Source organism: Mixophyes fleayi, chromosome 9 (assembly GCF_038048845.1).
Source record: "Mixophyes fleayi isolate aMixFle1 chromosome 9, aMixFle1.hap1, whole genome shotgun sequence".
NCBI lineage: Eukaryota > Metazoa > Chordata > Amphibia > Anura > Limnodynastidae > Mixophyes > Mixophyes fleayi.
In genome coordinates, this window is record NC_134410.1 from 49979161 (window position 1) to 49994858 (window position 15698).

The 15698-nt window shown below is 39.0% G+C and overlaps 1 protein-coding gene across 4 annotated transcripts in view; it reads left to right on the forward strand.

Moving 5' to 3' along the window:
* CAPN6 (calpain 6) overlaps positions 1-15698 on the forward strand; it is a 249077-nt gene that overhangs the window by 37881 nt on the left and 195498 nt on the right. For all 4 annotated transcript variants that reach the window (XR_012678872.1, XR_012678871.1, XR_012678870.1 and 1 more), the window contains exons 8-11: positions 4617-4739; positions 5488-5690; positions 7267-7388; positions 9809-9945. Coding sequence is in view for 1 of the 4 variants with exons in the window: in XM_075184325.1 (XP_075040426.1) it covers positions 4617-4739; positions 5488-5690; positions 7267-7388; positions 9809-9945 (585 nt within the window). In the remaining 3 variants the exon portion in view is untranslated. The remainder of the gene's footprint in view (positions 1-4616; positions 4740-5487; positions 5691-7266; positions 7389-9808; positions 9946-15698) is intronic.

Below are 15698 nucleotides of genomic sequence, written 5' to 3' on the forward strand. Positions count from 1 at the left end.
TGTATACACGTAGTCAATGTACAGTAAGGGTGTGCCAAGCTCGAGCGCACGCAGCAGTGTCCGATTCAAGCTTTGAGCATCTCAAAGGTACGTGTTTTTCAGTCATATCACTTGAACCAGTTACAGGTCTGGTGTAAGTGCCAATTACATTCTTGATTCTTGTAACACACTTTAGCTGAAAAATTGTGTTGTTTCAACTCGTGACACTATTCTAAAGCTTCCGACTCACTAAGGGGGACTATTTATAAAACTATGATATTTAAAATGAAATTAAATCCACTATTTCACAATGACATTTATATCAAAGGATGTGTATTACTGAGCTAAACAATATATACATGAAACAGCTGGAGTGCTTTATTTAGCAGCAAAATCATGTTATGCTGCAGGATGGGCAAATTTAAGATGCACTGACAAACTTAGAGCTGGGAACAGTTGTATCCTAGCTTAACTTTCAATTGCAGTGTAAAAATAAAGCTGCCCATTATTTGTGTGCTACAAGTAAAAGAACACATTCCCTGTATACAAAAAAAAAAATACATTTGTTTCCCTTGCATCACTGCATGGTTTGTCCAAATACAACCTTTAGCTGGATTACCTAAATCTAAATGATGCCCTTTGAACTTCAACAGGACAAGTGAGGAGAGAGGTGCTTCTCTAACTAAACAAGCAGGCAGTGACCTAGATAGGCTTACATTCAGTGGTGGGATTCAAATAAATTAACAACCAGTTCTCTGCCCTAATGACCGTTTTAAGTATACAAAAAGGGTATATCGAAAGGTAGTTTAATATTTCATGCATTTAATACTCAAATAAGAACAATAAAAGAGGTACACAAACCGCTTGGAAAGTATAACCGCCACCCCAGGGCCGGATTAAGGTAATGGAGGCCCCTGGGCTATGTGGGCCTCCATTTCCCCGTGAGGGCCCCCCCCCGTGATCCGAGCCGCCCCATACCTGGTGAGCCGAGCCACCCCCAAGGCACTTACCTCCTCCTGGTATTGCCGTCCTTCCCCGGCACGCAGCACGCTCTTTACTGAGGAGATCTCGTGAGAATGAGACTCACGAGATTTCCTCAGTAAGGAGACTACAGCGCGCCGGGGAAGGACCGCAGTGAAAGTGCTCAGCAGCATAGATCGCGCCGGGGGCGCCCCCGCCCCCGACCGATCAATACTGCTGCTGAGCACTTTCAAGGGCCCCCTGGATGCCCGAGGTCCCTAGGCTGTAGCCCTAGGGTTAATCCGGCCCTGCGCCACCCTCAATGATACTCCAATTCAATTCAAAGCTGCGTGGAACCCTTGGACATCCTTTTATGAAGCAGAACCGCCCCTATCTACCGTTTGACATTCTCTTATATTAACTTATTATCTACATACTTCTTTTTTTAATGGGGATGACTGACTAAACACACCAGCCTCTTGTACCAGTGACCATAGACAAATTCAATTACCTTTTTCTTTTCCCCCTCAGATACCTCCCTTCTCTTCCCCCTCAACCCCCTGTATGTCTCCACTCACCTACAAGTTTTTTCTCTTTGAATTGTATACACCTATACTACATTTGGATATTACTTCATTACATTTATTATGCTTTAACTTTATATCCTCATGTAATTATATCCTATTCCATGTATACATCTACTTGCTGATTTTATATGCTTGTAAACTTGTTCGAATAAACAATAACAAAATTTTGTTTAAAAAAAAAAAAAGAGGTACACAAAACTAGATTATGTTATAAGAAAGAGTTTTAAAATATTAATGAAAAAATATTAAATAATACCTGACAGAAAACAAAAAAAAATATAATGTACCAACAATGGAAGTTACATGGCAACACATACATTAAATCACAATAGGAGCTAAATTTAAATATAGGCAATACAACAGTGCAAACTATTAAGAGATTACACAGACAATACCAAAATAAGAAACAACAAATATTATAAAAGCTGCCTAATGATAAATTATTTATATCAATATCAAGAGGCAGTTATCTAGTCAAACCCAGGTGTGCGTGTGTGTATAAAATATTTCTTATTTTATGCTGCTAATATCAAGATAATAATAGTAATGAATCATGTTATGCCACACAGTAATGCCCCATTTCAAATTATGCCACAGAAATGCCCCCAGTTTATATTTTGCCACAGTAATGCCCCTCTTCATCACACTATGCCATGCTGCTTTTGCCCCTCTTTATACTCTGCAATGCTGCTTTTGCCCCTCTTCACACTGTGCCATGCTTCTTTTGCCCCTCTTCACACTGTATCATGCAGCTTTTGCTCCCTTCACACTCTGCCATGTTGCTTTTGCCCCTCTTCACACTGTATCATGCAGCTTTTGCTTCCTTCACACTCTGCCATGCTGCTTTTGCCCCTCTTCACACTGTATCATGCAGCTTTTGCTCATTTTACACTCTGCCATGTTGCTTTTGCCCCTCTTCACACTGTGCCATGCTTCTTTTGCCCCGCTTTACACTGTATCATGCAGCTTTTGCTCCCTTCACACTCTATCATGCTGCTTTTGCCCCTCTTCATACTCTGCCCTGCTGCTTTTGCTCCCCCTTCACACTCTGCCATGCTGCCTTTGCTCCCCCTTCACACTCTGCCATGCTGCCTTTGCTCCCCCTTCACACTCTACCATGCTGCCTTTGCTCCTCCTTCACACGCTGCCATGCTGCCTTTGCGCCCTTCACACTCTGCCATGCTGCCTTTGCTCCTCCTTCACACGCTGCCATGCTGCCTTTGCTCCCCCTTGCTTCAGATCCTTCACTTACCTTTTCTATCGGCTTCTTTCTTCTCTTTTCTTATCTTCTTTCTTCTTGCTTGCCGACTCCTCTCTGCGCCACTCCTCACTGAACATTCAGTGCGGATGGAGCAGGGAGGAAGAGTGCTGACACTGCAAACAGGTGAGTATTTTTTTTATTTTTTTTAAAGGACCCTGCTCCCCCCACCAACGAAGAGGGTGGACTCAATTTCTAGTCACCAGTTCGCCAAACGGAGCCTAAAATTAGGTATCGGTTCTAGCGAACCGGTGAGAACTGGCTAAATCCCATCACTGCTTACATTGCAGAAATGCATTGGATGATTCATACACAGGGCCAGTGAGGTCACAGCAACTAAAACCCCATTTTTTGGCCTGTATCAGGACACGGTCCTAAAGATATGAGAGTTCTGGAATGGCTTGAGGAGGTAAACTTTTTAACAGAATTGCATTGGATGTCCGGTTAACGCTCCATGTATTTTACCTTTAAGCTTTATATCTTATCGTTTCAATTCTGGGTTATAAAGGTCCTCTAAGTTCAGCTTTTTTTTTTTTGCAAATTCGATGCTTTCAACAAATTATAAACATTTAATGCAGTCTGTTTTGGAGGGTAACACAAGCCTTTACACCGCCCTCCATTTTTCCTAAAAAATGGCAGTGAAATTAATTATGGAGGAACATCTTATGACAGAGCAGAGTGTTCATAAAGTGTATTGTTGAAAATCTGTGATGTTTATAGCGGGCATTAATAATTTTTATGGGGAAAGAACCATCACTAAAAACAATTGGGAAATAATTAATGTTGAAGTTGGAGCAAGAAAAATTATTTCCAATCCTACAGTTTTTACTTTTTTAATTTTTGGGAATGTAATGATTTTTGTCCAATGCTTGTCATCATCATCATTAGTTTATTTATAAGGCGCCTCAGGATCTGCAGTGTTGCAAGATCAACAAAATACAAACAGAAGAAAATGCAGTAAGAGGGAAAAGAAACAATAGCATGAGTAATCAATATAGGATGAGGCAACGTCCACTATGTTTGAAGACACAACTACAGTGAAGGAAAACCTTTCAAAGAGGACGAGTTGATGGGAGGTAGGGGAGGTCATGCATGTGAGAGTAACATTCAAAGGGTCAGGGAAGCAAACAGAGATGATAGTGATGGGGGAAGGAAGGGGGAGAGGAAGGTGGAGCAAGAGGAAGGAGCTGTTTAGGATGGGGTGGATAGCAAACAGAGATTGCAGTGATGGAGGAAACTGAATGGAAGGTTTAGGTGGTGCAAGAGAAGGGAGTTGTTTAGGATGGGATGGGGAAGCAAATGGAGATTATGGGAGTTGATGCAAAGGAGTGGAAGGGGCAGGTGGAGCATGAGAAGGGAGGTGTCTTAGAAAAGTGTAGGATAAGCAATCATGAAAGATGAGTTTTGGGTTTTGGGTTTTTTCTGTAGAAAATGGGCGCTAGTTATTGATGTGATTTACGCCATTAAAACCAACTTACCACTGAGAATTTCATAATCATCATCATTTATTGATTTAAATAAAAAAAAGAATTTATGGATTATATATTGCGAAAATGAAGTAAGTAGAATTTAAAGCGAAGACTCGACTATTTTGATGCTTTTTACATAGGACCTTAAGTATCTTTTCCAAGGGAAAATTTGCAACAATCCAGTTTTCAATATGCGCTCTACTTATCCTCATTACCACTGCAATATTTTCCTGGGTCTGTGTGGATAATACAACTAAATATAACCACTGCAGTTGAAGCATGGTGCACAATATTTCCTTTTTTCTACAGAGGAATCCTAACTTTCTCCATTGCCAACAACTACATGTGTTTTTTTTCCTTCAGTATATATTTGAAGTGAAGAAAGAGGAAGATGAAGTACTGGTTTATCTGCAGCAGGAAGATCAGCGGATACTCAAGAAGTCCGGAAAAGGAGACAGCTTTATTATAGGCTTTGAAATCCTGAAGGTATGAAAGTACATTATCACTTTCCATGTAGGAGGCTATATGGTGTGACATGTTGCCAGCTCACACGTACATTTTATCTAGAAATGATTTTGTGTTAACCGATGTAAGAATAGAGGCAAATAAAAAAATATATAAAATCAAAATTACCTCATAGGACCTGATTCATAAAGGAAAGTAAAGCAAAAAAATTAATAATTTTGCACCTTGGCAACACCATATTGCATTGGAGGGGGATGTAAATTTAAATGTGAGGACAGAATTATAGCTGGGGTAAGGCATGTCCTAGATCATCTTTAAATTTCAGTATAAAATATAAAGCTGACAAATATTTGTGTGCTACTTGAAAAATCAGCCAGTATTTTCCTTACATGCAAAATAATAAACAAATTTGCACCCCTTGCATTGTAACATGGTTTTGTTCAGGAGAAAACGTACTCCTTTTTTTGCCTTACTGTCCTTAATGAATCAGGCCCAAAATGTTAATAGTACTAAAATAACAATAATAAGTAGAATAGAGATGTTGGTTTGTACTACTAAAATAGATTTGGTTGTATGCGAAACTGGAATCATATTGATGAGTTGTACTTGTCATTCACACTCCATTATAGGCTTGTGCTTTTTTCTAAGTAGGAATCCACTTGTTGTAGAAAATATGTGGCTGCATATTTAACTACCCTTATAACGGAGCTCTCAACAGTCAATTCAATACATTACTGCTAAATGCATAATCTTATGATTGTTTGATTAGGTGGAACACAATAGACAGTATCGAATACACGCAATGCATGGACAGGAGAAGACTGCATCTTCTCCCTACATGAACCTGAGATCCATTTTCTTGAGGAAGGTATTTAAGAAAGGTAGATATGTCATCATTCCTACAACGTTTCATCCTGGCATCATCTGTGACTTCATCCTCAGACTCTTCACAGACGTCTCATCTGATTTCAGGTATCCTTTATACAACATGCGCTTTCTGGGCATTAGATAATAAAAAACAACAATATGTTCCCTGGGGCTTACAAGTGTCAGTAAGTACAGTTACTAAATAGTATTCAAGCTCTAAGGACCTGAGTCATTAAGGAAGGTATCTGCCGATATTGTGCGTATCATCCGCAACAATACTCTTACTCTGCACATGCTCAGAACCGGACGACACACAGCAAAGCGGCGCAGCCTCGCCCAAGTCATTTTCGAGTGCAAATGACACTTTCTACAGCCTATGATTTTGGGGATGGAACGGGGTGGGGAATAGGCGTATTAACACAAGCAAAGTACAGTAAGGGCGTTCCTGTGCAGCCACGAACAAGTCAAACTCAGGCGCAAAGCAGAAGTACGCTGGTTTTCTGACGTATCTCTTGCTCCAGCTAGTTATGTCCGTTATGTCAGCATAACATACTGGCATAATACGCTAGTTATGTCAGTATGTTATGCATGCTATAACATGTGTTTGTAATCAGCAGCAACTGTAAAAATGTCTGTTATGTACAGTAGACATTAAGTACACCCTAAAATGTTAAAGATAAACAAAACATTTTAAAAAAAAATCAAAAAAATTCTTGTATAATCATAAATCACTATAATATTGACATGTATTTTTTCTATATACGTTCTTTTCAGATTTCATATTCCACATATATATTGGATGTATCCTGCAGTGTCTGGTCTAGTGAGCAGAGTAAACCTACACCCGTAGTCATCACTACTCATATGTTGAGATTGTTCTTTGTTGGCTTCGAGAGTATGCCGCGCCTGCGCTCAGCATGCATGCCTTAATGACTCAGGCCCTAAATGTCCCCAATGACGCCTTTTTTTTTTTATAGAAAAATATGTTTTCTGTTGTGTGGAAGTATAATCTTCCTTGATGAAAACTCAATGAGTGGAAAAAGGAGAAAGAAACAAATAATACAATTATTTTGTAGTATGCATGTAACAGTTTAAAGCTTCTCCCCCAGGCAACGTAGCGCTGGATGATATTGAAATCGTATGTAGTAGGTAGATCTTTAGATAATTAAGATCAATCCAGGAAGGTGCAAATGTCACTCCAAGCCAAAAATCAATCACATGATAAGGAAACACACAACCCCCCTTTTCTAAATAATATTTGTAAAATGTGTTTCTTTTATTCTACCCGTTTAGTTTTCATCAAGGAAAATGCCATTTAAATCCAACAGAAAACATTTGCAACATGTGCAATATCAATCCAGAAGATAAAGGTTTCATTGGGGACAGTCAGAATGTGCACCATTTAGTAACTGTGCAACACGGTTCCTGAGACTTGTAATGTTATGTTCATGTTGAAGATCTGAGTGGGGACTCGGTATATGTACTAGGCGGCATACACAGGAGCGCTTGTACTGCATCTCTTCTCTTTTAACAGGATTTGCTATTCCTATGTATCTCAAAAAGTAATTATTACAGGCAGGTGTTTTCTTTTAATGACATGACTGTGGTATCAGACCACATAAGCAGGCTTTGCTAGCAGTAATATTACATTCCTATGTAAGCTGTATGATGTTCTCTGCAGGGAACTGCAGCTTGATAAACCCAGTGTGACCTGTTGGAATTTCCTGTGGGGATACCCTCAAAGAGTCACTCAGGTGTTGGTTCAGAGTGTGGAAGGAGTTCAACAGCAGGGCAGAACAGAAGGTAAGAACATGCAAATATATATAAGCGAGTAATTAAATATGTTTGCTATTTTAATTTATAGTATAACATTTTTATATTTTTATTTTTGTAGATAGGTTGGTTACAGGTTAACTCCCTGTTTTAAAATTTTACTGTTAGGGTCATAACTTTATTATTATTTATTTTAAGACAACCAAACAGTCTTGTGTACCACTGAGGTAGAAATGTGCTACATATTAACCGATCTGTCCTATTGACATGAACTGAACTGCTGAGACATACTATGAGCGCAAATGGCCCACATCCTGACCAGCAAGTTATAGATGGGAAAACCTCAGACATTCATGCCTCAAACCCTCCCCTGTACCACAATCCTGGTACACGTGCCATCTGCACAGCGGGAGGCACCCGCCAATTCCTTGAAAGTATATGGATTTTCTCAGGAAAAAAGTCCTTTGGGCTCATCAGCTTTGATTCATAAGGATAAAAGCTCTTAATCTTTCTTTCCCCCAAAGTAGCAGTCTGTAGCTTGCCATTTTCCTCCCATCCTGGTTAAGCTACACGCAGAACATAGGGGTATCTCGCTACTGAAGAACATAACTTCTTGGTGAGGCAGGTAGCATTGGTTTCCCCCTGGAGTCTCATAGTTGGTGACTTGTTGGTGTTCAGTTTGTAAGTCAGCTCAGCACTAGTGGACAGAATGCAATTATCCTTATCCTTGGAATATTAATTCCTGTAAGCCTCGGGGGAGAGGTTGAAATATTTTATCGCAGCAGCCTTTTACAGCGCTGGTTGCTCCCAGATGAGAACCACTTTGCTGGGGGAGTTATCAGAGACACAATATCCTACCAAAGAGCTTAGTTATGATAGGAGGCTTACACATTCTGCATACAGGTGAGGAGTCTTGCTCTTTATTCTCTCGACTATAAGGAGAATTGCCAAGTGCATCATCCAGTAATCTTTTGTTATATAAGGTGATGATGCTGCACATGAGGTCTCTTAGTCCTGATTGACTTGATCTTTTCAAAAAGTGCTGAGTGTGCAATAAATATTTTATAAAAGTGTTGCAGTTGTAAGTGATGGTGGTGTACTACCCCCTGTCGTCCTTAGCCGGCATTGTGCTTATCCTTATACACCCTTGATTGTCTTAGTCTGTATTATTAAGGAGAAAGATAAACAAACACACCCAGAATCACATTCAGAGCTTACTGATCCTTAGACAGCTAATATTGCAGCAAATTCCATATGGAAAACGTCAAAATCACCATACTTTTCCAAGACAAGGAAATGTTTAATGTAAGTTTTGGGAAACAGTGATTAAAGGAATCATTGGACTCCCTGCTGTTGGGCAAGAATGCATCTTGTGAGAGCCTGAGGACCTCCAACTTATGTCTGTGCTGTACTCTTGCACTCTCTTTGCAGTCTGATACTGAAATTGGGGTCTTGGGTGCAAAGGTGTCTATGAAATGTTTACAAATAACATTCCATGATCTGTCTATCCATCTGTAATCCTTGTTGTCACAACAAGACCCACCTGGACATGTATTATATGTGGGTCTGAAATGGTTAATACGCACAAACCCACCTGGTCTTTCTAAGAATTACTAAAACAACAAAAATCCATCTCTCACTCACTTTTAAACTTAAAATTTCTGACACAACTAAGATTTAGTTCAAGAACTGACACTCTTTGGAAGTCTTCAGTTACTCCCTGACTTATCCCATAATACACCTAATCTTACTGTAAACCAAACACTTACCTGCATAAATGTAGCACTATAAGAACCATTCCTACCTGACATATTCTTTAAAAACACAAAAACAGAATGTTATTAAATGGGATTTAATATAACAAAAAGTCACAGTGCTTATTAAACAAAAATAGTTTACAAACTGACCGAATACAGAATATAAATGCAAACAGTTTCTTAATATAAGACAGAAATAAAGCACAAATTGTACACTCACATAATCTGCAGCCTGTGGAATGGCTAGAAAGTTGGGGAATTTATCAGTAGCGGACATCCCAAAAACTGATCATTTAACAAATCATTTCACTACGTTTTAAACCTCTTTATTTATTGCCAATCCTCACTCCATCTGACATTACTGAAAGAGTTGTGCCAGTATACTAATCTGTTTTATAACTGCCCTACTGTGCTTGAACAGTAATGGATTCTTAAAAATATATCAAAACTCCCTTCTGGAAATTAGCAGAAACATGACAATACTTCCACTAAACATATTATCATTTTATACACATATGCATAGGAAACATGATTTAGTTATATTGACTCCTAGGGGAGATAAATCATTCCTATAGGTTTTTTATGGGACCTGTATATGTCATTGATGCATGTTTTCCCATCAAATTCTTTTTCAGTATTGTGCTGTACTGTTTTAGTATAAAAATAAAGGAAGTGTTTGATGCTTCTTTACAGGGGCTGATCTATATATTGCTATTAAATGTGAAAATGAGAGGGTTAGCTCTGAAGTCTACAAAAATACCACCAGTGCTGTTTTTGGCATGAAAGCCATATTCTATCGCAAGAGAATCAATGAACCGATTGCTATTCAGGTAAAGCATTATATTACAGTTTTAGAGAAATTATGTGACATTGTAAGCGTTAATTTGTATGATTCTAGGGGACATTGATGAAAACCATGTAAAATGAAAAAGGTTGTTTTGCCAATACCTATAGCAGTGTTGACTAACCTGTGACACTCCAGGTGTTGTGAAACTACAAGTCCCAGCATGCTTTGCCAATATATAGCAGCTTATTGCTGGAAGGGTATGCTGGGGCTTGTAGTTTCACAACACCTGGAGTGTCACAGGTTAGCCAACACTGGCTTATAGCCATCTATTATATTTTTGCTTTCATTTTATTAACATCGATAGACAAATTACAGAATCAAATCAGTCAATATGAGCAACACCAACATTTTCTTTTATACCTTTTTTTCTTAAGTGACCACTGTGAATTTACCATTCCTGACACAGATTGTGCTTATCTAGACATCTAGAAATTATAACACTGTTCATTGTAAATTATTTGAATTTTACAATAGATTACTTGCTGTAAATCAGCTGCACAAATAACCGTTTAATGTCAGTGTATCAAACATTTCAGTGTACTTCCTTTTTTTTCCACTGAACGGCACTTTTTTATTGCTGTATGTGGATGTAATCTTAAAACTGAAGAGCAAGCAATATGACATTTTCTGACAAGGCCGCTTGCAGAGGAACTGGCTAACTGGCTCCCTGGACAAAACTTGAAAATGCAAACCCCCTCTCTTCCCCACCTCATTGTCTAAAGGGAAAAATTAAGGGTTGTGATTAAGCAAAACTATGGTTTGTAAAATGTGGCGAGCAGTCAGTGAAGGTATGTAGTGCACACCAGGACCAGGTTGAATGAACAGTTAGTACTGTGTATATGCTTATCCTGGCCAGTGACTGTTAGAATAATGTATGTGCATGTAAGATGCACTATCCCTCAATGACATTGTATAATCAATGTAAAAATAAGGCTGAATGATTGGCCACTAAATAATTACAATCCATATACCTTTATAAACAAATTAAAGAAAAGCAAAAATAAAATATTAAATGCAATCCTATTAACGGATCTGTTCATGTGAATCCTGAGTATTTAGTGTTCTACATATTATAAAAGTCAACTTAACTTAATTTTATTGAAGGTCCTAATTTTACATGTGCTGTTTACATATCTCGGATTTGTGCGAGTATATTCCTAGAATAGCAAAAATCATGTTCATATATCCACATGATTCACTACACTGCTTGCTTATCTATAATATAAATGCTTAGTGGCGTGTGTTTGTCTGTCTGTGTGTGTGTGGAAAAAAATAAAACCAAGCTGCAGCGCCACCTGCTGGGCGGAGTTATACACTGACCTACTAAATTCTTAGTGTGTGTGGAAAAAAAAATTCAGAAAGGGCTGAAATTTGGTATACTAAGATGTTTTTAATTTGTTAATTTAATTTGTTAATTGTTAAAAGTGTTTATAAAGATTTAAAAAATATATATATATATTTCTTGAAGGAGAAGTGACAGTTGGGAGTGGTTGGTGGTTGCCGGGGGTGACAGTGGGGAGTGGTTGGTGGTTGCCGGGGGTGACAGAGCGAGAGGAGTGTGATACTCAGGACCGCTGAGAGAGATCCCTGTGTCTGGATAGACATCTGGATAGATGTGGCGATGAAAATGAAGGATGAGGTGATGGAGAAGAATGATGAGGTGGTGACATGTGGACAAAACCACGTTAAAAAAGGGCGCTTACGTCGGGAAGTAACGCTCTTCCCCTGAGGAGGCCTGGGCTATGGCCCAAATGCATGACAAGAACCTTTTTAACACCTTAAGTAGCTTGATTTGACTAGAATGCATGAGTATCATGCACGGGTTAACTTGTTTTTAATATTTGTGCAACTAAACAGAAAACTGAAACAATAAACTAAATCCCATACAATAGATATCAATTTTATTCACCTGCAAAATTTAAAAAATATAGTAACACCAGTTTAAACTGTCTGGGAGTTGCAATAATAATGATAATGAGCATTAAAAACTAGACTGTGCATCTTAATTTAACACACATCTCAATTAGCAAGCATCTTTCTGTAACATTTATGCAAAATTAGGCTCACTCACCAAGATTCAAGGAAACATATTGTCTACTGTGACAGGATGGACCGCCTATTCCACCCTGTCTGTTGTCGCTGGGGACCGGCTGGGCTTACTTTGCCACCGTCCCCTTTCTTTATACCAAATATGCCCCTCCTGTGGCAGTAGGAAGAGCCTGCTGCCATCACTAGGTTCCTACACCGACACCTAGAACTGTTTCCTTCTGGGTAACTCTCACTGTTAGGGTACCCCTTTGCTGGTACACCTGGGCTAGTAAACCTCTTGCCTTCAGATCAGGGATGCTGTGGATCGTTCCCCCCTGGCCTATCACACTGGCCAGAGCTGCAGGTAGCGGACAAAACGTTGGCACTGGAATGATAGGTCCACCTCAGTTCAACTGGAGATTAGATTTGGGTCTAATCTGTAGGTCACAAGAATTTACAGCAAGGTAAGTAGTCGTTAAAGCAGGTTCTTGAAGCAAAAGATGGTTTATTAGCTCAAGTAGTCCTAACAAAGACAGTTCACACTCCAGTTTGTGGTACTAATGATCTTTCCAGAAGTATAGATGGTACAAGAATGATATATTACATGCTCAAACAGCTCACTTTTTATACAGTTCTGACATAACTCCTGGCAGGGGGTAAGCCAGCCCCCTGATCCAAGATGGTTCCGCAATGTCTGAGCTATTTTTAGTATCAGGATACGATATATGTTTCCCCAAACATAGATTTAAATCCAATTAATACTTAACAAAATTTACACTTATCTGTGATATCCTAAAACTTGCTGTGACTTCCTGCATCCTGTTTTAGACACAGAGGAAATCTAACAGCAAGGCTAATTAAACCATCCTGTGCCTTCAGGTGAGTTGGACACTCACACATCAAAAGGTCTAATTAACATGAGATTAACATTGGGTCCTTTCTTCAGACAGTTGCAGAATACACATTTCCTCTTCTGGCATATGCCTCATAAATAAATACATTTCTTCCCCTCTATTGCTAACTTGAGAATTCCCAAAGAAAAGTTGCAAAACCCCAAACAAGTCTTTTCCCTACATAACACATCCCAACGTAACACGATAAGTGCATTTGCAATTATACATTGGTGCCTGCACCTCTGATTGAAATACATTTCTACAATAAATTATTTCTACATGATCCAGCCAAAAATAAATTATTTATAAGTGATCCAGCCACATCTACACAGTCATTTGCTGTTTTAAATATCATGGTTTACCTGCACCAAAATGTGTGCTTAGGGTAGAAGATGGTTCTGAAAAGTGGAAATGTCTTGCACTGCTGTTTGAACTAGGCAGATAGGTTACCATATCACCACACAGGGGCGTAACTAGATATTTGTGGGTCCCATAGCAAAATTTTATGGCAGACAAATGGGGGCCCATATGGTATAAAATTAAAAGCATTGTGCCATCATTCATGGAGAGTTACTTACTACCCCAATATTTAGTCACATGGGGCCTGATTCTTTAAGGATCTTAAATGAAGAGGATCCTTAATCCAGTCTCCTGGACAAAACCATGTTACAAGGGAAGGGGTGCAAATGTGTGTTCTGTTTTGCACAAGGGTTAAACACTAACTGTTTTTTCATGTAACACACAAAAACTTGATAGCTTATTTGTACACTGAAATTTAAAGTTGATATGTGTGTGTTACATGAAAAAACAGTCAGTATTTACCTTATGTGCAAAACAGAACACACATTTGCACCCCTTCCATTGTAACATGGTATTGTCCAGGAGACTGAAATAAGGATCCTCTTCATTTAAGATCATTAATGAATCAGGCCCATGGTTGTGAATATACTAAACTATTAGGAACCTGGATTATATAAATGAATAGTGGTACCTCCTTGATAATCTTAATTAATAATTGTGGCCACTTGATGATTGGAATTAATAATAGTGCTCCCTTGACGATTATAACTCATAATAGTGCCCCCTTGATGATCATAATTATTAATACTGCCCCTTGGGACAGGAGAAGCCGGTCCCATGTTGAGGTGCCGCCTGCATGAGGTGCCGCCAATCATGAGGGGATTGGCCTCAACACTGGTGGATGTGAGGGACGGGATTGTATCCAGTGCCTATCTTGAACGTACTTATAGAAGTCTCGGACTGGAATATCGTACTTGGCTTGTACATGTGAGAAGGGGGGGGAGTGACCCTCCTTCTAAAAGATCTTGTACTCGTACACCCTGCCTATACCAAAAGTCAAGGCGGAGGTCTGGAATCAATTGTGATAATGCAATTGTGGAGAGACTAGATGAGGGGAGGTGGTATTCCGGTAAAAGGGTCATCATCTTGTCCAAAATAATAAGGGAGTCTCTGACACTTCTAAGTGTAGATACAGGGTTTGGTCTACTGGGTTTTTTCAGCAACAAGAGGTCTTCTAATGGGAATCGAGAGGAATAATACTGCCCTCTTGATGTTCTTTACTAATAGTAGTGGCCTTTTAATTTATGTAATTAATAATAGCCCCCCCCCCTGATATTCTTAATAATGGTGACCTCTTGATGATCCTAATTAATATTAGTGACCCCCTGACATTAACCAATACTAGTGTCCCCTTGATGATATTAATTAATAGCAGTGCCCTTTTGATAAGTTTAATTATCGTGCTCTTTAGATTGATGTAATTTAAAATAATTTTCTTGTTGACTTTAATTAATAGTGCCCCTGGATTCTTAATAAATAATACTGCCCTCTTGATAATATACTTACATAAGGGCTTCTCTCTTCTTTCTTTCAGCTACTTAATTCTCTCTGTGCTGTATACGCAGAGAGGGGCTATCGGCTCCCTTAAGCGTTGCAGCCATGAAAGATAATGCTGCAGTGCTTAAAGGAGCTAGGAGCCTCAGCATACAGTAGCATCCAGGGACAAGTCATCGGCTGTGGGTCCCATAGCAGCTACACCGCCAGCACCTATGGTAGTCGAGACATTGTCTCCACACTTTGTAGCACATTTAAATATCTTATGAGCCTAGCTTCTCCCATGCATTTTACTGCTGCTTTGCCAGACTTTTCAGCTTATCCCAAAATAAAATGCGCCTCTTTGCAAAAATAAAAGGAACACAGCAGCTGGGGATTTGTGTTATATATTTTATTATTTTATTGTTCTATTAATGATTGTTTGTTCCAAGGCTGAATGTAAACTGGTGTTAGCTGCACGCAATTTTCCTGGACTAGATAAAGTGGTTTAAGCATATTAAAAAAAAAACTTTTTGTTTGTAGTTATAATTGCACAGCAGTTCTATAGCTAAATTTGGAGTTTAGAGCAAGAGAAGGTTTGTCCGGAACATGGGTCTGATGTGGTCATTCCACAATGAGAATTCTTTTTGGTAAGCATTAATTGGAGCACATCAGAATTGAGAGAGCAATTGGAATGCATGTAAAACTGTATGTGAACAATGGATATGTATTTATCCTTATTAGGAATAATGAATATTTTTAAAAGAATAAATAATGATTCCATTTTCTCTCCCACCTCCCTCTGCCCTGTTGATGACTCCTTCAGTGTTTTGAGACTTGGAACAAGGAAATTATCATCAGACATGGTTTCCTGAAGTCCACATACAAATGAAAGGGCTTGGCTGTTGCGATCTTTGTTGAGTATTACCAGCTGGTACTTACAAAAAATCAGACAATGTTTACACATAGAGCACCAAGACAG